This window comes from Vulpes lagopus, chromosome 5, assembly GCF_018345385.1.
Source record: "Vulpes lagopus strain Blue_001 chromosome 5, ASM1834538v1, whole genome shotgun sequence".
In the NCBI taxonomy this organism is placed as follows: domain Eukaryota; kingdom Metazoa; phylum Chordata; class Mammalia; order Carnivora; family Canidae; genus Vulpes; species Vulpes lagopus.
The window spans coordinates 27,988,487-28,010,583 of record NC_054828.1 but is presented as its reverse complement, the minus strand read 5'-3'; the positions used below and the strand labels follow the sequence as shown (position 1 = coordinate 28,010,583).

General features: G+C 45.2%; 1 protein-coding gene across 16 annotated transcripts in view; it reads left to right on the top strand.

Annotated features, from left to right (window-relative positions):
- The window catches only part of INPP4A (inositol polyphosphate-4-phosphatase type I A), a 136,411-nt gene that overhangs the window by 80,263 nt on the left and 34,051 nt on the right, over positions 1-22,097 (top strand). For 8 of the 16 annotated variants that reach the window (XM_041754429.1, XM_041754422.1, XM_041754428.1 and 5 more), the window contains exons 5-14: positions 5,778-5,896; positions 8,324-8,440; positions 8,726-8,805; positions 10,411-10,522; positions 11,343-11,433; positions 11,923-12,070; positions 14,750-14,880; positions 17,169-17,273; positions 17,780-17,888; positions 20,114-20,131. In XM_041754429.1, the coding sequence (XP_041610363.1) occupies positions 5,778-5,896; positions 8,324-8,440; positions 8,726-8,805; positions 10,411-10,522; positions 11,343-11,433; positions 11,923-12,070; positions 14,750-14,880; positions 17,169-17,273; positions 17,780-17,888; positions 20,114-20,131 (1,030 nt within the window). The remainder of the gene's footprint in view (positions 1-5,777; positions 5,897-8,323; positions 8,441-8,725; positions 8,806-10,410; positions 10,523-11,342; positions 11,434-11,922; positions 12,071-14,749; positions 14,881-17,168; positions 17,274-17,779; positions 17,889-20,113; positions 20,132-22,097) is intronic. The other 8 variants (XM_041754430.1, XM_041754423.1, XM_041754426.1 and 5 more) reach the window with 2 other exon arrangements.

Genomic DNA, 22,097 nt, shown 5'->3' with positions numbered 1-22,097 from the left:
GGAGTGTGGTCACACCTTCATGGCTGTGAGGGTGCTGGATTTATCCCAAAGATACTGTGGAGTTTAGAGACAAAAGCAGGGACTTATTGGAAAGTTTGTGTAAGGAAGAGTTTGGGGTTCAAGTTTCCACCACACTGTCAGTCCTGCAGGGACTGGTGGTTACTCTTGTAAGAAACTTGGGAGGCAGAGAGGCTCTGGGCTGAGGTCCATAAGCTCAGAGGAGAGTGTGATGAAGGGCCAGAAGTCTACTGAATAGCAGCCCCCACCAGGCCCTCCCCAGCCTTCTTCCTCTTCCCCTAATTTTGCCAGGCTTATTCTTCAGGAAGGAGGCTCTCACTCTGGAGAAAGTGAACCATCCACTTCCACTCCCCCTAAAGACACAAATGATGGCTTTCTGGACCCCAACCAAAAAGTAGGCTGGCCAGCCACTCAGGTACTGTTGTGGAACCCATCCAGCCCCCCTCATACTCAGCCTTCTGATACCTCATTCTTAAAAATGAATGGACATTCTTTTGTGCATATATAAAGATTGGTTACATGCATACTAGTTGCATCTTTATTCATAATAGCCAACACTGGAAACAACCCACATATCCAGCACCAGGAGAATTCACTATGGTACATGCATACAGTGGAATACCACTCAGCAAGGAAAAAGAAAAGGTACTGATACATACATGATGAATCTCAGAAGCATCATGCAGAGTGAAAGAAGCCAATTCAAAAGGTTGTATATTTATGATTGTTTATGTGGAACTCAGGAAGACTAATCCACAGTGACAAAAGACCTATCAGTGGTTGTCTAGGAGTACTGGTGAAGACCAACTGGAAGGAGCACAGGGGACCCTTTGGGCAATGGAAATGTTCTCTCTCTCTCGACTGTGGTGGCTATATGGATGTATACATTTATCAAAAGTCATTGAGCTCCACACTTTAAATGGGCATGTTTTTTTACATATCCCTCAAAGTTGATTTAAAACAAAATGTGAGAATGGTTAAAGATTGAAGGCTTTTGTAGAAGGCCCACACATGAAAGAAGAAGTAGGAAAAAAACAGAACTTGGAAGAAATGCAGACATTAAAGAAAGTAGAAGAAAATGTCAAAAAAAAAATTTGTAGCCTCAAGAAAAGATGGCATATCCATAAAATAAGAACAGGATGCTGTTAAAAAAAAAAAAAAAGAAAGAAAAGAAAAACAAGGGCAATCTTAGAAACTTAAAGTATGATTTTTTAAAAATACCTTAAAAAGTCAATAAACGTTGGAATATATTCAAGGAATTATCCCCAAAAGTAAAAATTTTGAAGCAAAATAGAAAATGGGAGAGAACTTGAAATGGAAAATTAGCAAATCCAGGAAGCCCGACATTTACAGGAAAAAAACAGAAAAGGGTAGAAGGGAGGGGAATTACCAAGAAATAAGAAGTCTGTTAGAACTGCAGTGTTTCTGGGTGACAAATGCCTACCAGGGCCCAGCATAATAATTGAAAAAGCCCCAGAACAAGGCACATCCTGGTGAGATTTCAGAGCACTGGGAATAAAATGAAGATCCTTAAACTTTCAGAAGGGGAAAGAAACAAAACAAGTCATATCCAAGGACTGGGGTCAGACTAGAGCAGAGGAGATTCTCAGGGACACTGGGAACTTGACGATGGAAAGGGAGCACCTTTACTGTGAGTGGTAAAATATTTCCAATCTGGAATTCTCTACTCAGCCAGACAGTCAAATATGAGGGGAGAAAGAAACTTACTTCAGCTTTGCAGACTCTCAAACTTCTCCCACATCCTTTCTCTGGAAGTGAGTGGAGGATGTGTTCCACCCAAACGAGGGAGTAAATTGAGAACAAGGAAGACATGGGAGCCAGAAAACAGGGCCCAGCACAAGAGAAAATCGAAGGAAATCCCACTTAGCTCATAATAATATTCACTTAACTTTACTAATGCAGAATATGGATTTAACAAAAAAAACCTTGAGCTAAACTGATCGAGTATAGAGACAGGATGAGAGTTGATGTAACCAAGGTAAAAATCTTCACTCCTGTGATAGAAATCAGGATATTTCTGATTCTTGCAAATCAAGGATGGTACAATAGCCATTTGATTGAGGCACACGGGGGAAAAACAGCTTAAAAAGGTAAGGGTGAGTTTCATCTTAAGTTATTTTTACCACAATGGGGGGAAAAAAGAGGATTGAATGGTCAAATATTTTATGTTAAGTTTAAAATTAAGAAGGGCTCATTTTAAAACCTATAATAGACAAAACCTTAGAGGAAAATACCCTATCAGAAATAATCACAGTTGGCATTTTGGTATGGATCCTTCCAGAAATATTTTTTTTAATTTTTTTTTTTAATTTATTTATGATAGTCACAGAGAGAGAGAGAGAGAGAGAGAGAGAGGCAGAGACACAGGCAGAGGGAGAAGCAGGCTCCATGCACCGGGAGCCTGACGTGGGATTCGATCCCGGGTCTCCAGGATCACGCCCTGGGCCAAAGGCAGGCGCCAAACTGCTGCGCCACCCAGGGATCCCCCAGAAATATTTTTTATACCCACACAGTGCTATACAGAATTTTTAATGATTTTTTTTTTTTTTTTTTTTTTTTGCCTGTAGGGGTGATGGGATTATCTACAAAAATGTCACGCTGGTATTTTTTTCATGTGGCAAAATGTCATTGGTATCTTTTCATTGTAATAAACCTGGAATCTGCCCCATCACTTCGGATGCCTACGTAGACTCTACTGTATGGCTGTACCATGTTTATTGTAACCAATTTCCTATTTAGATTCTTTCTAACTTGCCAATATAGACACCACCCCAGTGAATACATTTGTACATAGATCTTTCACACGTTTTGGTGATTATTTCCTTGAGGTAAATGCTTGGATACAGAATTGCAGTCAAAGAATACGTAGTTGAAATCCATATTATTGCTTTTGCCTCAACAGCACTTATCCAGCTGAGATTACAGGTGATCTGATTGGAGAGATGAGGCATACATGCCAGAGACTCATGACTTCTCTGGGAATATGCCAAAGCAATATAAGAAACAGACAGCAGATGTGACTTTGGGCTGCTGAGGGAAAGAGCCATGGAAGCCCTTGGGCTAGGAATAAACACTGAATGAGACTTAGCTGTCTAGGGGTTGGGTCTGAAGAGCAGTTACCTGCAGGAGGGTGTGTTTTGAAGGTGGCTGTTGGCTGATTACCCCTTATCCTGACACCAGTCTTCCCGGCTTTAGCCACCTGTTATACCTCAATCTGTCCGCTGTCACTTGTGCTTCAAAGACTCAAATGTTCCTGCTTCACGTGGGTATGAGAACCCACACCTGATGAAGGGACAAGCTGAGAAAAACCAGGCCTTCAGTCACTTAAACATGAAGCTTAAGGGAGGACAAACAAGCAAGTGAAATGGTCAAATCCCTGCCTCCTGCTGCACCAGACCTAGCAGAAGAAATCGAAGAGAATGTTCAAAATGAATAAAGCGTTAAAGCTTCTAGAAGAAAACAGAGGGTCACTCCCAACCTCAGGGTAGGCAAAGATTTCTCAGTGCAAAAAGCACTAACTCTGTACTTTAGTGTGCTATCACTGCCATAACACAAATTACCATTGAACACCTTGAAACAACACAAACTTATTTACTTAGGTTAAAATCCAGTGGGTTCAGCGTGGTCTCTGCTTAAGCAGATTCTTGACAAGTTATAAAAAGGAACAACAACAAGCACATGGTGAAAAAATGCTTTGCATCATTAATCATCATGGAAATGCAAATTCAAACACATCCATTAGAACAACTATAAAATAAAGACTAACCCTACCAAATGTTGGTGGGGATGCAGAACAGCTGGAACTCATATACATTGCTGATGGGATTGTAAAATGATGCAGCTACTTTAGAAAACATATCCTCTGCTATAACCCAGAAATGTCACTGTTAAGTACTTATGCAAAAGAAATGAAAGCCCATGGCCACAGAAAGACACAAACAGGAGTATTTATAGCTCCTTTATTTACAGTGGTTCACCGCCAGAAACAACCCAATGTCCATTAATAGAATGGATAAATAAATTTTGATACATTCATACAATGGAATCTAACTCATCAGTTTGAAAAAAGAGAGTGATTATCAGTACATGCAACAATATAGATGAATCTCAAATTCAAGAACAGATAAAAGTGATGGAAATCAGAAGTTGGTTGCAAAGGTAGAAGAATTGACTGGGAAGTGTGAAGGGGAAATTACCAGTCTGGTGTTTTGAAAAAGTTTTTCATCTTGTTTTGGTGCTGGTTGTATAGGTGTGTATGATTGTCAAAACTAATTGAATTGAAAACCTAAGCTCTTTGTATTTTATTATATCCAATAAATAATGAAAATTCATAAAGGCCTGTGAGAAGATAATACACATGGATAGAAAACTAAAATTGTTTTTCCAAAGCAAAAACCAATTTCTATATTTTAAATCACCAATGAGCATTTTTAAAAATGGAAATGATGAGGGCAGGAATCGGCAGAGTAAGGATCTCCAAAGAGCCTCTCCTCCATAAAGGGGCAGTGAGAACACTGGCAAAAATGGTCACAATCAGTTATTTTAGATCTCTGGAAACCGACCAAAGACTTGCCACAGTCTGGGGAGCATGTATTACTCCTCAAAAAAAAGGTAATTGTCCCTACAATTGTGTTGAACTTTGATTTACCATGTATTTCATCAGTTCTAAGATGTGTGTTTTCTCATGTTTTACTTTCTATTTAATCAGAAGGTGTCTTACAATCAATAGCATATCATAATCTAATGGCCCCAGCTCCTTTCGCTTTCATAGTGCATTTCACAACAGATAGGGTGTTAGATTCAGTGGTAAAATGTGATCATTGTTCCTGTGGGTCACTTCTATGCTAGAATTATCTGAGTGTTGTCTATTTCAAAATGCTTATTAGTACAATAAATTTTGCAACTGAAACAGTTCCAAAGGAACTGTTAGTTCCAAAAAGTAACATTTTTAGTAATCTGGCTTTTTTTTTTTCTTAAAGATTTTCTTTGTTTACTCATGAGACACACACACACACACAGAGAGAGAGAGAGAGAGAGAGAAGCAGACAGAGACACAGGCAGAGGGATAAGCAGGCTCCATGCAGGGAGCCTGATGTGGGACTCGATCCCAGGTCTCTAGGATCACACCCTGGACTGAAGGCAGCACTAAACCACTCAGCCACCTGGGCTGCCCAGTAATCTGGCATTTGATATGAATCTTATAAGGAGAATAGATGAGCAATGACATCTTTAAAAAAAAAAACACGTTTGTGTTGCCACAGATTTTTAAATTTGCTTCCAACATGTATTCACACAGAGACCTTGGGAGGCCACAGCTTAAGGCTGGCCACCACAGCCATAGGATGCAGGCATGTGTAGCTGTGTCTTGATTTTATAAACTCTGTGGCTACTTAGCTCAACTGGTTAGTTCAGTTGGTTAAGGTCAAACATTATGGGTCATCAAACATTATGGGTCAGACCCCATGTGAGGTTGTGTTCTCTAACCCATGGACACAGAAAGTGCTCTTCAGCTCAGTCTTCCACTGATAGTTAGGGTCTAGTTCTCATGGGAGTGGGAGACAGGTGGAGAAGAGATTGTTTCCAATGGAAAAGGCCACCTCCATGTGATGACTAATTGTCTCATCCCCTTAGTGTCATTGATTTTTTATTTGTTTGCTTTCTTTGGGTGTGTTTGGAACAGAGAACTAATTAGAGCCTGATTTTAAAGGATTTGTTTCTTTCCTATCTTGATTCCATAGCTTGCAGTGAGTTGCATACTCCATCGCTAGATCGAAAACCAAATAGTTTTGTAGCAGTGAGTGTAACCACCCCTCCTCAGGCATTCTGGACAAAACATGCACAGACGGAGATCATCGAGGTAGGTACCACTGGCTCTGACCCTGAAGCTCTGCAATCTTTAAACATCGCACGATGTTTATAGGCTGCAGATGACCTGAGCGCCCTCCATGGGATCCCAGTACATTGATGCTTTTCTTCACATTCATATGAGTGGCATTATATTTGCCATATCCCTTACAATTATGGATTAGCTATTGGCTGGTTGTTTTTAAACAATGATCCTATGAGGTTATTGCCTTTTAAGAGGTAAAGAGCTCATTCTTCCTTGTCATTTTCATTTGGCTGCTGCTTTTGGAGAATTGTGTTCATTAATCAAAGTTTGGAGAGCATTAACTATTAACCAGCCTTCTTACTGGGTATACCCATATTTTTATTGGCTCTTTTTGTAGATCCTTTTGCATTGTGTTTTTTATATTTACATTTTACATTAAATTAAATGATGTGCATTCATCTTGGGACTTTTAGAAATCCCTTTTAGATAATTGAGCACCGTATATGAATTATGAAACTAAGTATAGGATCTGTGTGAGATTGTGCAGGATTTTGTTTGTGACATGAGCATCTATATTAATAGCTCCTCCCTAGGAGTCTCAAACAGACATAAACTGCATTTTCTCCTCTTCCCCCTTCATATTCTGGAATCTTTTTTCATTCTCTTGAAAACTTATTTCCAAGTTCAAATCAACAATTTTGTTTTCGAAGCATTTGCTGAGCTCTGCCTGCATGGAGCACAGTGCCAGGCGCTGTGGTTGACACAAATACCTTGAAGGCCCAGTCCCTGCCTTCAAGGAGCTCCCCATCCTGTGAGTGGGGAGGCAGAGTGAGTATGGCCTCTCTCTACATAGCCATGTGGGAGGGGGTGGAGTAGAGAGATGAGAGCAGCACCTGGGAGGTGGGAGGCGGGGAGCATCCAGCTCTGAGGATTGGAGAGGCTGCCTTGGTGGTGCTTAGTGAAATTCTGACTTAAGAGATCTGAGTGGGACTCAAGACTCTGCAGTTCTCATAAGCTCCCAGGTGATGCCATGCTGTCAGTCTGGGGACCACATGTTGAAGAGCACACCAGAGTTGTGTGGTAGTTTTGCAAAGGCATGCAATAGGAAAGCATCATGTGGGTTTGGAGAATAACCTTATCCTGTTCTGTGTGTGCAGAAGGCCTAAGTGGGAGAACAAGGGAGAGAAGCCTTGATCATCAGGCCAGGATTTTGTATGGGCCAGTGCAGGCCTTTCAGAGAGGAGTCGCCTGACTAGATGTGTTTCAGGGAGGTCCTAAGTTGATAGTCATTTAGGGGAGTATGTAGGACCTGACTGGCAATGGGAAGGAGTGAAGAGAAGGGGTGCATGTGACAGGCCCTGGTGGTGGGTATGTGGGGGCAGTTCATTGTTCCTGGGTGGTTGAGAATGATGGAGAAAGAAGCACCAAAACAGACATTTGTAGCCTCCTTGGGAATAGAGCCAGAAGTAGCCGTAACCAAGGGCAGATGAAGAGTAAGGTTGGGTGGGCTGCGGCCCCAGCAGGCCACCCAGGAGGCGCTGCCCAGTAGACCTTGAGAGACTAGATCTGCAGCTGCAGAGGGAGCAGAGCTAGAGGCATGGAACCCACAGTAGGCACAAACAGGAACATTAACCATTAGGCTGAGATAGTTAACCACCGCCTCAGAAAGAGAATATGTTATGGGACTCTGGGGGAGCAGGGCTAAGCTGCCAAAAATGGGCACCTGTGAGCTAGAAACTAACAGCTTGTCTTTTGAAAAGGATAGCCTTAAAAGGGTCACTTCTTAATTATTCCAACTATGGGATTCTGGAAATAAGAGATGACTTAAGCCATTCGTTTCTTTTTTCATCTGCCTTTGTACATCCTGAAGGAACAAGCCAAAGTAGTAGATCCAAATACATCACTCATCTAAAGTTGTAATACCAAGAATACATGTGGACATCCAACTTCTTTCACTTTGAGAGAATCCCTTCTAGTGAACGAGAGAATCCCTTAGAGTGAGCCCTCGGGTGTAGCTGTGCAGTGGGCTTGCCTGTGGTGGCTGCATCTGTAAAGGTCTGTCATACTACTTTGTCCTTGCTGAAAGTAGTGTTTGGGCTTGTTTGTAGGCATCCATGTAGGCTACCATGAGAGTCTGTGCTGATCCAAGTCAGTAAGAAGATTAGTGTCTCATTCTGAAAATGTTGGTGTGTTTCAAAAGCAATTACTTGGAAAAACATAACACTATATTCTGATTTTTTTTAAAAAAGATTTTATTTATTTATTAAGGAGAGACACAGAGAGAGAGAGAGGCAGAGACACAGCCAGAGGGAGAAGCAGGCTCCATGCAGGGAGCCTGATGTGGGACTCGATCCTGGGACTCCAGGAACATGCCCTGGGCCGAAGGCAGGCGCTAAACAGCTGAGCCACCCTGGGATCCCCTGTATTCTGATTTTATTCTCTTTTCTGTTCTAGGGAACCAACAATCCTATATTTCTAAGCAGTATTGCCTTCTTTCAAGACTCTCTCATCAATCAGATGACACAAATCAAACTCTCTGTGTATGATGTCAAAGATCGATCTCAGGGAACAGTTAAGTAACACGTTGTGGTTCATGAGATTTTGTTCCCTTTTTATAGAGTTCTGTAATCATCTAAGTGAGAGGTGAACACAGATTAACTTCACTACTTTGCTCACAGATTAACTGATGTTCAAATGTATTTGTCTTTAGGAATTTCTTCTTGAGCATCCCTATTGGGCTCCTGAGATAGGGTCAGATGTGTTGTGGGCACCAGCCAGCTGGACTTCTCTAGGGCCTGATATTGGACCAGAAGTAAAGCAAGCGTACTAATGCCTTCTCTCCCCACTTTTCCTCAGATGTATTTACTGGGCTCTGGAACATTCATTGTCAAAGATCTGCTCCAGGACAGGCATCATAGGTTGCATTTAACACTAAGGTTGGTATTTAACTTTATTCCCTTGAAAGGATATAGAATTATGCAGTCCAGGGACAGATGGCAGGAAAGGCCTCATTTCCTGCACAGAAAGAAAGCCCAGCCCCTCCCAAAGGCTGGGATAAGTGAGGAGGTGGTTACTCACCGAAGTGGGATTAAAACTCAGCCCATCAGAAGACCTTTAGGGAATGGCAATGTGCAATATCCATAGGAAACATAAGCCCTGTTTTATGCGGATCTAAGGGAAAACCTAGATATGTATTTGGTAATACTTAGCATTTTTGTCTATTATCTTTTCCCATTAGAATATGATCTCCAAGGCAGCAGGGTTTTTGTCTACTTTGCTTCATTGCTGTATCCTAAGCATCTAGAACAGAGCCTGTTTTCAACAAATATCTATGGGAGGAAGGAAGGGGAATCCCCACTTTATCCCTGGAAAGGAGATGAAAGAGGTCAAAGATGTCAGCCCTTCCCAAATTCATTTCAGAGACAATTCTCATGGAAACCCTAACATGGTGTATTTTTTTTCCCCTCAAAGTCAGTTGGGAAGCTAGTCCAAAACAGCAAGAAAGACTTAACAAAGGTTAATGACCTGCTGGATAGTGCACCATTCTAAGGCTGTAGTGGTAGTGGTGTTACAGGCATGGGCAGAGCAAGACCCTTGCTGTGGCCCTTGGTTTGCATAAAGAGCCTGATTCAGGCTGAAGGACAAGTCTTACAGAAGATGCAAGGGGTCATGTGGGGCAGAGGGCTGCTGAGAGGAAAATATTCAGGTATATCATATGCCAGAACTAACTCTAGTTGCATCAGAGCTAAATGTAAGAAATGGACATCATCCTTTTGAAAAGGGGCTACATAGGACTCTTGAGCAGAGAGCATGGGGAGGCACTTTTCTACAGATGAGAACAATGAGAAGAAGTCACAAAGGAAATTGTCAGTATATGTGACCACATAACAATTTTGGACCTTGCTAAATTAGACATCTTAAATAAAAAGCCAGAGGCTTTAAGGTATCGCTGGGGCTTCCCTGGATGAGTCAGATGGGCCCAGGCAGCTGGCAGCCATCCTGAGGGATCTTAAGGGTGAAGCTGACTAGGGCTAGAGAGGCATTAACTTTATCATATCAGTATTCAAAGGCTTTGGGAAACCCTTAGCTTACTTGGGGTCCAGATCTAGGTCTTGGGTCTAATCACAGCTTATGGGTTTATGGGAGGGAGCAAAAGGGGGCTTCATGCCAGAAGAAAGTGCTCCCCAGTCCCTGTTCTGAGACGTGTCCTCATCACTCTCTAGGGCAGGGGTCAGCCCAGGTGCTGATGGGTGCCTCCCAAACAAGCACTGGCTCTTCCCCTGCAACTGTACCCCAGGCACATCCATGCTTCTCTGGGGTGCTGTGTCTCCTCTCAGATGCTGCCCTTCCCTGTGCTTTCACGTTTCCTTGTGTGCCTCCCCCAGAGCCTGTGCATGTAGTGAATGCTGCTGACTGACTGGCAGGCCAGATCCTGGCACTCCCAGGACCCCTTGATGACCCAGGATGGCTGAGCTTTGCATTTAAGCAGAAAATGAAATGCAGGTACAATGCCTCTTACCAAAGTACTTTGCCCACCGCAGATCTGCAGAGAGCGACCGCGTGGGTAACATCACTGTGATTGGCTGGCAGATGGAAGAGAAGTCAGACCAGCGACCCCCTGTGACCCGGTCTCTGGACACTGTCAATGGGAGGGTGAGTGTGCCACCTTGCTCTTCTCTGTTAGAAGGAGTAGGAGGACCTGATGGACTTTGCCTCTGTGCTCAGCGAAGGGAAAGACAGGGCTCCCGAAGCAGAATGTGCCAGTCTCCGTAGGCACTTCTCAAAGTATCAAGAAGGGGGGTTACCTCAGGGAGCATGACATGCAAGGCTCTGCTGGATGGGAGCCTATCTGGAGGAGCTGCAGTCAGGAGGGGAGAAGGTGGCTAGTGAGGGTATGGAATGAGACTTGGATTAGTTTGTTGTAGTTTCCCTCCCATGTACACTTGTGCCCTACAGCCACTGTATGCACATCTCCTATCTATACACCCTCTGCAGCCTCTCACATACCTCTCCTCCTCTCCATCTTCACTCTCTCTCTGTCACTCTGTTTCCCATGCACAGTCGCTCACATAGGTCCCTCATGCTCTCAGACTGCAGTTCTAATATACCAAACATTGGTAATTGGTCATTGCTGTAAAGTATGGAAATAACTCATTTTACCCAAAATAAGCCCAGGATGTCACCTGTGCAAACATTCCCAAGCGTCATCTCTTTCTTCCTCTCATTCTGTATGTCACAACACCACAACACCAGGTGAAGTGACCTAGTCACTAGAAAATCGTGTGTGTGGCCCAAGTGCAGTGTACTGGCAAGTGGATTAATATGTGGCGTAGGCAACGTATTTACTGTAGAGTTAATGATGAATACAATTTTAAGAATTCTTTGATGATGCATATGGACTCCATTTCTGCTGAGTGATTTAGAGTTGTCTGAGTCTCACTGTTTTTCTCTGCTTTTCTGCACACATTATTAGATGGTTCTACCCGTTGATGAGAGCTTGACAGAGGCACTGGGAATCCGATCCAAGTATGCTTCGTTGAGAAAAGACACTTTACTGAAATCGGGTAAACAGCTTCCTCCGTTGGTACTCTTGCCACTCTTGTGAGTGTCCACTCGGGCCCATGCTGACCTTTTCCTCCCTGCCCGCTCTGATTGTCACGGCCAGGCATCCCGACTGTCACCGCCCTGCCACATTTCTAAGTGCCGTGCTTTTTGCCAGCATGTGGAGTTAGTAATACTCCAAGCAAGGGGAGGGGGTGGGGAGTCCCCTCCTTCATTTCACTCTCATTTTGCCTTGGGTTTGGTGACTGACAACCTCCCCACCCCAGCCCCTGCACTTGAGAGTTAGTTACACGTCCTGGGACACGATGATTGCATGTCTCAAGAGAGGAGCAGCCAGGCTCAGTCACTTGGTGGACTTTGGTTTAAAGGTTTTAATTTTCTTGAGATGAACAGTAAGAAGCACCATTGAAGGCCTGGGGAGGAGGGCACATGCGGCAGATGTGTAGCCAGCTCACACGCAGCCTCCATCTCCTCCACATCCCCCACCTCAGTGTTCGGCGGAGCCATCTGCCGCATGTACCGATTCCCCACCACGGATGGCAACCACCTGCGGATCCTGGAGCAGATGGCAGAGAGCATCCTCTCCTTGCACGTGCCCCGGCAGTTTGTGAAGCTCTTGCTGGAAGAGGATGCGGCCAGGTGAGGCCATGTGGAGAGGCCAACCACCCATCATGCCCTTCCTTTCCAGAAAGCTCTTAGACGTGGTGGGTAGAGCACTGGCAACAGAGGCCAGCTTCAGATCCAGCCTCTGCCACTTGTTTGCTCTGTGGCCTCAGCTTGCTGAAGCCTGTGTTTGCTCACCTACATCCTAGAGTTTCTGTGTGAGGCCTTCCCTTCCCCTCTCCTGTTCCCTCTCAGTGATGAGGAATGGCTGCTCATTCTTTGGTCCTGGCCACCTGGGTCAGTGGTTTTCTAGGGTAGGGCCAGAGTGATACAGGCTACAGAGAGCTAAGTATGACCCATTGGGGCCCTCAGCTCCTTTGTATCTCTCAGCCCGAGGCATATTCCATCGATCCCATGGCAGAGAGAGGCCGGAGGGGTGGTTCAGTGCCGCAGATCGCAGAGCATGTTGCCTGTGTTCCTCAGATGTCATTTCTCCTTGCTGTCATAAGACAGTGTTAATTATGAACACTATAATAGCATGAAAGGAAACAATGCAGTCAGAATCTTACTATTTCAATACAGCCATTTTTAAAAATTTTTTTCTTGAAAAAAAATTCAATGTAAGAATGACAAGAATAATGCAATGAGCTGCTTTATCTATGTGTACAATTTCATAGTTATTTTAATTTTAAAACTTTCCTTTCAGCTTTTCCGTATTTATACAGATTTTCCGAGCTACCCTGTATAGTTGCATAGGTCTTCAGGTTTCACTTATAATTTTAATTATGGCATAACTTCCCATTATTTGGTATACTAGATTATAACCTTAAAGAGTATACTCATTTCACCAGAGCTCTGGTTTTGAGGCTTTTGTTGTTGTTGTGTTTCATCATACCAGTTTCACACACGTGACTGGTGTTGTGCATGGTGTAAAAAGCTTCTTAATGAGTGAGACAGACTGTGGAAGACAGTCCCTCTGGAGCAGTGGGGATTGCTCTCAGAGCCCAAGCTGTGTGAGCAGCGTGCAGAAATTAGAAGGGATGATGAGGAGGAGGGTGGTCAGGGCAGGCCTCTGTGAGATGGTGGCATTAAACTGACCCCAGGAGCGCAAGAAGGAGCTGCATGAAAGACGGGCAGAGACACTGGAGAAGGTCCATCAGCAGCCACAGCAGACGGGGCTCATGTACTCATGAACAGACCCACAGCTGCAGGGCCAGTTGGCCAGCAGTGAGCAAAGACATAGGTCTCACCGCAGCTCGTGTGCGTATTCTTTTACTTTGATTTTGCTAATTTCATAATAATAAAATGGTATAGCTTTCTTTTTAACTTCAGACAATTCAGTAGATTCCATAAAGTTAACTTTTTTTCCCTCCAGAGGAAAGCATGCATAGTATAAAAACCAAACAGGGGGCAGCCCCAGTGGCTCAGCGGTTTAGCGCCGCCTTCAGCCCAGGGTGTGACCCTGGAGACCTGGGATCGAGTCCCATGTCGGGCTCCCTGCATGGAGCCTGCTTCTCCCTCTGCCTGTGTCTCTGCCTCTCTCTCTCTCTGTGTCTCTCATGAATAAATAAATAAAATCTTAAAAAAAAAAAAAAAGCGCCAGAAGGCTTTTAACAATGACGTAAGTCTTGGGGCCCTCGACTCTGTGATCTGCTTCCTAGAAACAATGCTTTCAGCTGTTTTGGTGTTTACCACTATATTTCTAAATAAACATATAGCGTACTCTCTTAACCAGTTTTGGGGATTGGCTACTGATTCCATGAGATGAGGATTTCAGGTCTTTTGTACTTTCTTCAGCTTCCTAATATGGTTATCCTTCTTTTTTTAAAGTCTATCTTGTGTTTTCATTATTCTGATTATGTAGCTATTATTTACTGCTGAGCTAAGACATTTATGTTTCAATTCTTAAACAGCTTTTATTTTTCTGGAGGTGACAGATCCTCTTTTTTCTTCTCTTCTCCCTTTCCCCTTTCCTTGCCTTCATGCTACTTTTAGATTTAGACAGCTCATTTCTCATGGAGACAGAGAAAGTAAGCACAGCCCCCTCTGGCCCTTGTCCCTGACCCCGAGGGACAGCACAGAAACAAAGGGGGCCGAGTGAGTGCAACAGAGCGTGGCTGCCCAGTTCCCAGCAGCTGTGGATGTGGATCGCTATGTGGGATCTTTATGTTCTGCGGCAGTATTCTTAGGGGCAGGGCAGGAAGGCCTGGCTTCCCCAGAACAGGGGGGCCATGAGAAGCTGTCTCACAATAGCCCCTGGGGGAGACAGGTAAGTGAGATGGCCTCAAGTACTTGCTTATAAGCCTCCACTCGTCTCATCTTCCAGAAGAGTCTCACATCCTTCTGTCTGCCCAGATTCCAAAGGGCTGCCTGCGTGGCCCGTGTGAGTCCTGGCAGGAGCCACTCCCCTAGAGCCCCTCTGCTCCACCTAGTTCCCCCGACATTTGACAGGGTTTCTGTGAGAAGGGTCTCTGTGTGCTTTTCCACATGGTAGGTAGTCTGCCCTTCATATAGCCACTACCCCTAGAGTGGTCTGTTGTGCTGCCCCACCGCTTGCTCTGTAGATGTGTAGTGTAGCTGTGGTCTGAGGCCTCCCCTGGCATCGACAATACTTCTGCCTCCATTCTGTTCTCCTGCTTGGTTGGGACACCTGCGCCTCTCCCAGGGAAGTGAGGCGGCTCCGTGGCCTGACGTGCATGTGTGTCTTACTTGCAGAGTGTGTGAACTGGAGGAGTTGGGGGATCTCTCCCCTTGCTGGGAGAGCCTCCGGCGCCAGATTGTCACTCAGTACCAGACCATCATCCTCACGTACCAGGAGAACCTGACCGACCTCCATCAGTACAAAGGTGGGTGCTGGGTCTCCACTTTCCCAGCTGAAGCATGAGAACCTGGCTCAAATACTCTCTCCAGCAGACGCTCTAATGGATTTTTTTAAAAATAGATTTTCCTGTAGGTGTGAATTTTTTCGAATATGGATTTCTCAGATCTTAATTAAGAAGACAAGTATGTGATTTGCATTGAAAATTCCTTCTACGGTGTCATCTGCCAAAGCAAGTAATGTAGGATGAAATTTAGGGGAGATGAAATCTCAGGCTGTTGGTTTGTGTTATTTTTTTGTCTTGGTCTTAAAATGCCCAAAGGAAATGCCCCCAAAGACATAAAGCATTTGCTTTGAGACAAAGCAGTTTCCTAGATTTCCCAGTTTAAATATTCAACAGTCCTGGGGATCCTTGGGTGGCTCAGCGGTTTAGCGCCTGCCTTTGGCCCAGGGCGCAATCCGGGAGTCCCGCATCGGGCTCCCGGCATGGAGCCTGCTTCTCTCTTTGCCTGTGTTTCTGCCTCTCTCTCTCTCTCTCTCTCTTTCTCTCTATGTCTATCATGAATAAATAAATAAATAAATAAATCTTTTAAAAAAATAAATATTCAACAGTCCTTGTATTGAACATCTGAATTGTCTGAGTGGAGCTCTCCATTTTAAGGCTCAAAAGAGAAAGTGAAGGGCAGCGCGGGTGGCTCAGTGGCTCAGTGGTTTAGCGCCGCCTTCAGCCCAGGGTGTGATTCTGGAGACCCGGGATCGAGTCCCACGTCGGGCTCCCTGCATGGAGCCTGCTTCTCCCTCTGCCTGTGTCTCTGCCTCTCTCTCTCTCTCTCCGTGTCTCTCATGAATAAGTAAATAAAATCTTTAAAAAAGAGAGAGAAAGTGAAGTACAGGCACCTCACCTTTTTTCTTAAAAGATCCTGTTTGATGTTCAAAATAATCTAAACATAGATTTAGAAGACTAATCTTAATTCCCTTTTTATTCCAAAATTGAATCAATTTTTTGGTTTTCATTACTTTTCTTCTCTATCTTCAGATTCTCTCCACCTCCCCCACTACATAATGGAATTTCAAGATTAAAAGAAAATCATAAGTCCTTAATATTAAGGTTTTGACATAGAACATATGAACATCTCCATGAACTTGGCTGAGGAGAAGCCAGATACAGTTATGAGGACAAGATGATGGTGTGCTTTGGTTTGGTTTGAATCTGAAGGGCAGGTCTAAATGTATTGGCAGCAGATGACTAAAGAAATTTAGGGACCTCCCTGTGCTGGATCCCTGTTACCTGGGAAAGCAGGAAATCCACAGGAGCTTGAGTTTCCAGAGCAGAGTATCTCAAGTGTCAATGTGTATCCCTGATCCCTAAAGATCTTGCTACAGTGCAGATCTAGGATTTTGAAATGCAGATCTGCATTTCAAACAGGCTCTCAGGATGCCACTGCTGCTGACCTCTGAGCCACCTGCAAGTAGCAAACCCTGAAAGACAATCTTCTCACACAAAATGCAAAGCAGACAATGGGTGGTCTGTATTTCATATACTGGTACAATTTAGCTTTTATCACTAGAGAGAAAGTTTATTTCTTCTCTTCTTCTGATTATCAGGTAATTTGTAATCCCTTTCTTTTCTAGGCGTGCAGTCCTTAATTAGTGTTGGATTCTGATCCTAGAAACAAGATTGTAGGTTTAGTTACAAACATCATCCAACCTCCTTAACCTTCCTGAGGATAATCAAGGGAACATGTTTAGGTTTGTGTTTGAAGGGCCAGGATCCATAGCTATGTAGCATTTGTTCATCTTGATAGATCTGAGGTGACGAGTAGATCTTTTCATCTCTTTGTGGGATTGAGATGTGTTGCTGTAGTTGAACCAATTTCTTAGATCTTGCATGATGGCAATCTCCAGGGTTGGAACAGGCAGTCCCTGGCAGGGGCCCATTTGCTTTATATAGTAGTGCTGACATCGTGTTGCACAAAATCAGTCTTTGTGTCAGACTTCTCAGTTGAGAGCTGAGTCACAGGAAGGCAGGGCACCGATAACCATAGCCTTCTGAAGCTGCCTCTACCCAGCTATGCTTACCACTTGAGCACCCGGAACCAGTCTTCTGACCAGTGAGCTGCCCTCCCTCCAGGGTTTCACCTACCTGCTATAATGGAAATGAAATGTGCTCACGGTCAACTCAGAATTTCCTAGGCCACTCCCAGCATGTACCTGCTTACTCTCAGCAGCTTCCTGAAAATATCACTGTTCTCCTTGCTATTCCTGAATACAGGGTACATGTCAGTGGTCCTTGTTTTCTCCTATTCTGTTTCTCAGGTCCCTCGTTTAAAGCAAGCAGTTTGAAAGCAGATAAAAAGTTAGAATTTGTTCCCACAAACTTGCACATACAGAGGATGAGAGTTCAAGACGATGGGGGGTCAGGTAACTATTTTTCTGTTCCCTTGCTAAATCACACTGCACTTCCTTCCTCCCTGTGTGCCCGGTTCCCAGGCTGCCCCACATATGCCCAGCCTTCCCTGTGTGTTCTTCTGCCTGGCAACTCAGATAAGAGACATGTCATAGGACCTTTGTAAGGTCTGTGTCCCCTAGTCTCTGCCCTCCCTCTGTTCCTTCCCCTGGTCTATCCTCCCTCCAGCATCCCTTTGTGTTTCTGGGACAGAAAGTCACCTGGCAGTTATCCTTCCCAAGGAGGGATGCGAACTAGGCACTGCCAGAAATTGCTTCTGGCCGTTGAGACACCCCCTCTCTGCTGAAATGATGGTGCTGGGCCCCAGGACCCTCAGACAATCCAGGCTGTGGGACTGAGGGAACAGGCTGCCTGGAAACGGGCGGAGGGGCAGGGTCCCAGAGTTTCATGCATCTCCCTGTAGCTGGCTCATCCACAGGCCTGAGCCCAGAGTAACGGAGAAGAGCTTTCTGTCATTCAGATCAGAACTACGACATTGTCACCATTGGAGCGCCAGCAGCACACTGCCAAGGTTTTAAGTCAGGAGGTCTCCGCAAAAAGCTGCACAAATTTGAAGAGACCAAGAAACAGTAAGTACTGAGAGGGTGTTCATGATTCTTGTACAGCTGTCTGGTGCTTCCCAGGTTAATAAATAAATAAATAATGTGACCGCAAAAACATCCAGCCATCCAATGTGCTTTTGTGTGGCGGGAGGAGCTGCCTCATGGCCCCTGTGCTTCTCTGTGTGTGACCAGCTGGGTGGTGATGAGGGCACCTGAGTAGTGGTCCTGCAAACGAACAGCAAATCAAAATCCCCCTTGAAGGTGACTACCCTGTGTGGACTCTCTGCTGGCTCAGTTGTCCCTCAGAGCCCTTGGTCTGTCACACCGGATGTGTGGTGTGTGTTGAACACCACAGAATGTGAAGCCTGCAAGAGATTGTCTCCTTTCCTAAAAGGACTGCAGTGGTAAACACTCTTTGTCTTAAGAAGGTTAGAGTAAGGTCGGGGGGTGGAAGGGGAATAGCACACAGCCGCAGTCCAAACAAAAAATTGTGGAGCATGCAGTGAGGTGTGGCTCAGGCATGGTGATTTGAGGACAGGAGTTGAGGGAGAGAGGGTTGGCCTTGCTGGTAGCCTGCTCAGTGCGGGTCCATGTGCTGGTGACCAAGGATGCAGGGTGATAGATATAGGTCAGGCCCTGACGGGCTTCAGCCTTGCCTAGGAGAACATAAGTGAACAACACCATTTGGAGCAAGCAGTGCCATGCTTGGAGCAGGGGTGACAGAGGGAGAGCCATAAATCCCAGCTGTTGTGTTGGATATGTGGGAGGCATTGGTGATGTTCCAGAATGTCACCCGTTAAGACTTAAATAGATGAGGGAGGCAAGTGTAAGAAGTAGAGGCGATGAGTATAGATAGTCCGGTAAGATCCATGGACCATGGAGTAGAGGAAGTAGCACGCAGTGTCTGCTTGGGGAAAAGGATTATTACTTGATCATGTGGTCAGACTGATGGGGATGACAAAAGTGACAAGGTAAGTTGATAGAGCAAGGTTCTGGAGCAAAGGCCAGACCAGGCAGGTAGTCCTAGAAGGGACAAGAGAAGGTGGGTGCAGAGAGATCTTTGAGGAGTAAAGAAACAAGCTGAAGATACCATGGATCAGCCTCTGCAGAAGGTGGAGTTGAAAGACTGGGACTTACCAATGGAGACTGGAACAGTTGGAGGAAAGGTGAAGCCCATAGGCCCAGGGAGTATCAGGAGAATCGACAAGGCAGCCAGGTGGAGAGGAGAGCATTAGCACCTGCTGGGGAATCAGAGGCTATGTGTTGCCGTGGCCAGGAGTCAGGACATGGCTTGAAGAAACTGATCACATACTGGATCAAGGAAGGGTGAAAGGTCAGGCACAGTGGCCAATCATGGGCCCAAGGGGATCTCGGATGCAGCTAGGAGCTTTCGCCCATGGTGTGCAGCTGGAGGGGTGAGCCAGCAGGTGGAAGAGAACACACTATTAGAAATTGTCACTCAGATGTGTGCACAGGATGCCCAGAGCCAAGGGAGCCCTCCAGGCAAGAGAAGGAAATAACAAAAAGGGCCAGTGGTTAGGAAGGGGAATTCCAGCCTTCAGGGTGGGGCAACGTTCCTGGGAGGCCCCCAGATAGCTCACTTGACCTTGATTGATCCCACCAAGGGGTCTTCCCCTGCCTAGACAAGCCAGGTAATCAGACTGGCCTGTTCCCTGGGAATTACAGTGAAGAGGAGGCTTCCTGTGCCCACCATAGCTCTGCACAGCCAGTCAAGAGATCGTGTGTCTGTCACTCCATTGCATGTGACTGTGTGGGGGATTTGAGGATGCCATGGGGGCCCCAGCAGGGAGAGCCCATCAGAAAGAGGGTGCCACTGTCCATCCCTGCCCCAGAAAGGTCCAGATGTTGATACCTGATTACTCTGTTAACTTCAGAACTTATTTCCAAAATGTCTCTGGAGTATTTTTCAAATCAATAATATAAATTTTCATTTAATTTCCTCCTAGTGTTATAAAACCACCTGAAGAAATGATTTTCATTATTTGAACTATACTTTAAATGCAGACATAACTTGCCCACAGGTAGAATGTCTCCCTGGGCTTGTGCACATACACTGGTATTGCTCTGATGAGTAAGCAAATGGGGCTCAGAAGTTTTATTGGCCCTGTCATGGGTGCCTCAACATGTAAATTTCAAGGAACTTTGTCAAAAGATAACTTGGCTTTTTAATTTTTTATTTTGCATTTGGTGTTTGCTAACTGCTAATATTTCGTTTTGGTTCTTTTCTTTAGCAGTTTTGAGGAGTGTTGGTGAGTTTTCTGTCTGTGGAGAGTGTTTGTTTGGGTCTTGCTCTCCTGTAGAGAAAGCCTGTGTTGTCCCCTCTTCTGTCAGGTGCCTCAGCCCTCTGTGCCACCGGGGGCCCCTGGTTATAGCCTCGTAGACAGAATTCTCCCTTCCAACTGCAATGTTCTTTGATAATGAATAGCCCGTCTTCATCCTACCAGTTCACCTTCAAAATCTGGCAGCAGTTCGTTGCTGTGCGCGCTCTGAGAGAGGACTCTGTTTCTCCCAGGCCGGGCAAGTCCCCAGTGCTGGGATTTCAAGTCAACCCATTGGTATGGTTGGGAATCCCTTTCTGGCTTCTTTTATGACAGTCTTAGGGCTTTGATTTTCACTTTACCATCACCTCTTAGGGGAATGAAGCCAGCATCCATTTTAATGATAATTTAGGCGGATATTCCAAACAGTGTGACTTGGGCCAGTTATCCCCCATTCCCGAGGGCAAACCAAGAATTAAAATAACCAAGTGACTTTTCCTACCAAAGATGGCAGCCAAAAACCACTGTGTCTACTGCCTGGGGTCTCCACTACTGCCCCAGGCTCTCCCCCATCATGCTTAGCGTGCTTACTCAGGCACAGCTAGCACTCTACAGTGGCACTTCACTTGGTGACAGGCCCCAGGAGCACTTGCAGCCCATGAGAACTGCTGCCATCTCAGAACTGGTGAGGCTCGGCATCCATGGCTGGGCCCTGCCTAAGATGGCAGAGCTCTGCAAGGCATAGCTGGATGTGCTGAGGAGGGAACCTTCTACCCAGACTGAGACCTCCTGGGCTTTTCCCATTTTTAGGATGACATAGTTGAGCACATGTGCTTGTATATATACCATCATCCCTAACAACAGCTCTTTGAAATTTACTCTTCCACACCTGGGCCATATGCTTCCTGTGCGTAAGTCCCAGATTATTTTTATTAGAACTGACCTTAAGAACACAAGGTGAGTAGGGGGTGGTGCTTTCCTTCTGGGTTGGGGGACGGTATGTACTGCTTGAAGTGTACACAACCATCTACCATACACTCATGTATATCTGCATGAAGCACACATTACACATGTGCTCGAAGTATTGGGGCCAGGGAAGAACAGATTTTTAAAAATCCTATTTGAGATTGTATTTTTAAGACTCAATTGTCAAGTGGCAGCTATTCATTTGCAAGAGTGATTGCAGATTGGAAAGTAGTTGTGTGCACATTGTGCTGTGAAATTACTTCTCAGATCACGCAGGCTTGGTTGCGATCTGCTGCATGGGCTTCTGGCAAATCCATTGTGTTTTATCGTGGTGTGTGGGTTTGGGGTGTTGTTTCTTTCTGGGGTGCTTTGGTTTTTGGGTTTTGCATGTTTACACCATAGTCTGTCAAGGGAGGTTTCTTGGGGACCTGTCTTCAGGGTCGAGAGCCCAGCAGGGGAGGGTTTCAAGTCCTTATATCCAAGGGAAGCCATGGAGGTTGTGCCCCTCCACCTTCTCCCTCCTACCCAAAACCCAAAGGGAAGCTAGCTCTTTGAGGGGACCAGTGAGGGCTGAGAAGGATGAGGACCAGTGAAGGATGAGAATCCCATTCCAGCTAGAGCTCACAACTTCAGATTCCAGGAGACATCCTCACTGGTGCCTCATACTACTAGAGAGTAGTATGCTTTTGTTGGCTTCCTCATATAGTCTGAAAAATAAATTTATCCATTTACATTGATTTAGGATCCTAGCTGAGAGACTTGGGTTTATCATGTCCATCTAGAATGGCCAGACATGTTCTCCAGGCCCCACACAGCCGGGACATGCAGCCATTTCTCCCAAGGCTGGCACTTGTGCCTTGCAGGGACTGGGCTATAGCTTTGACATTAATCCTAAGATCCCATACTGCTTGGTGATGAAGGAAGGAGGAAGAACCAGGTTTTCAAAGCTGTTGAAGTGTCCAGGCCTGGCCTCGCCTCTGGCTTAGCATGT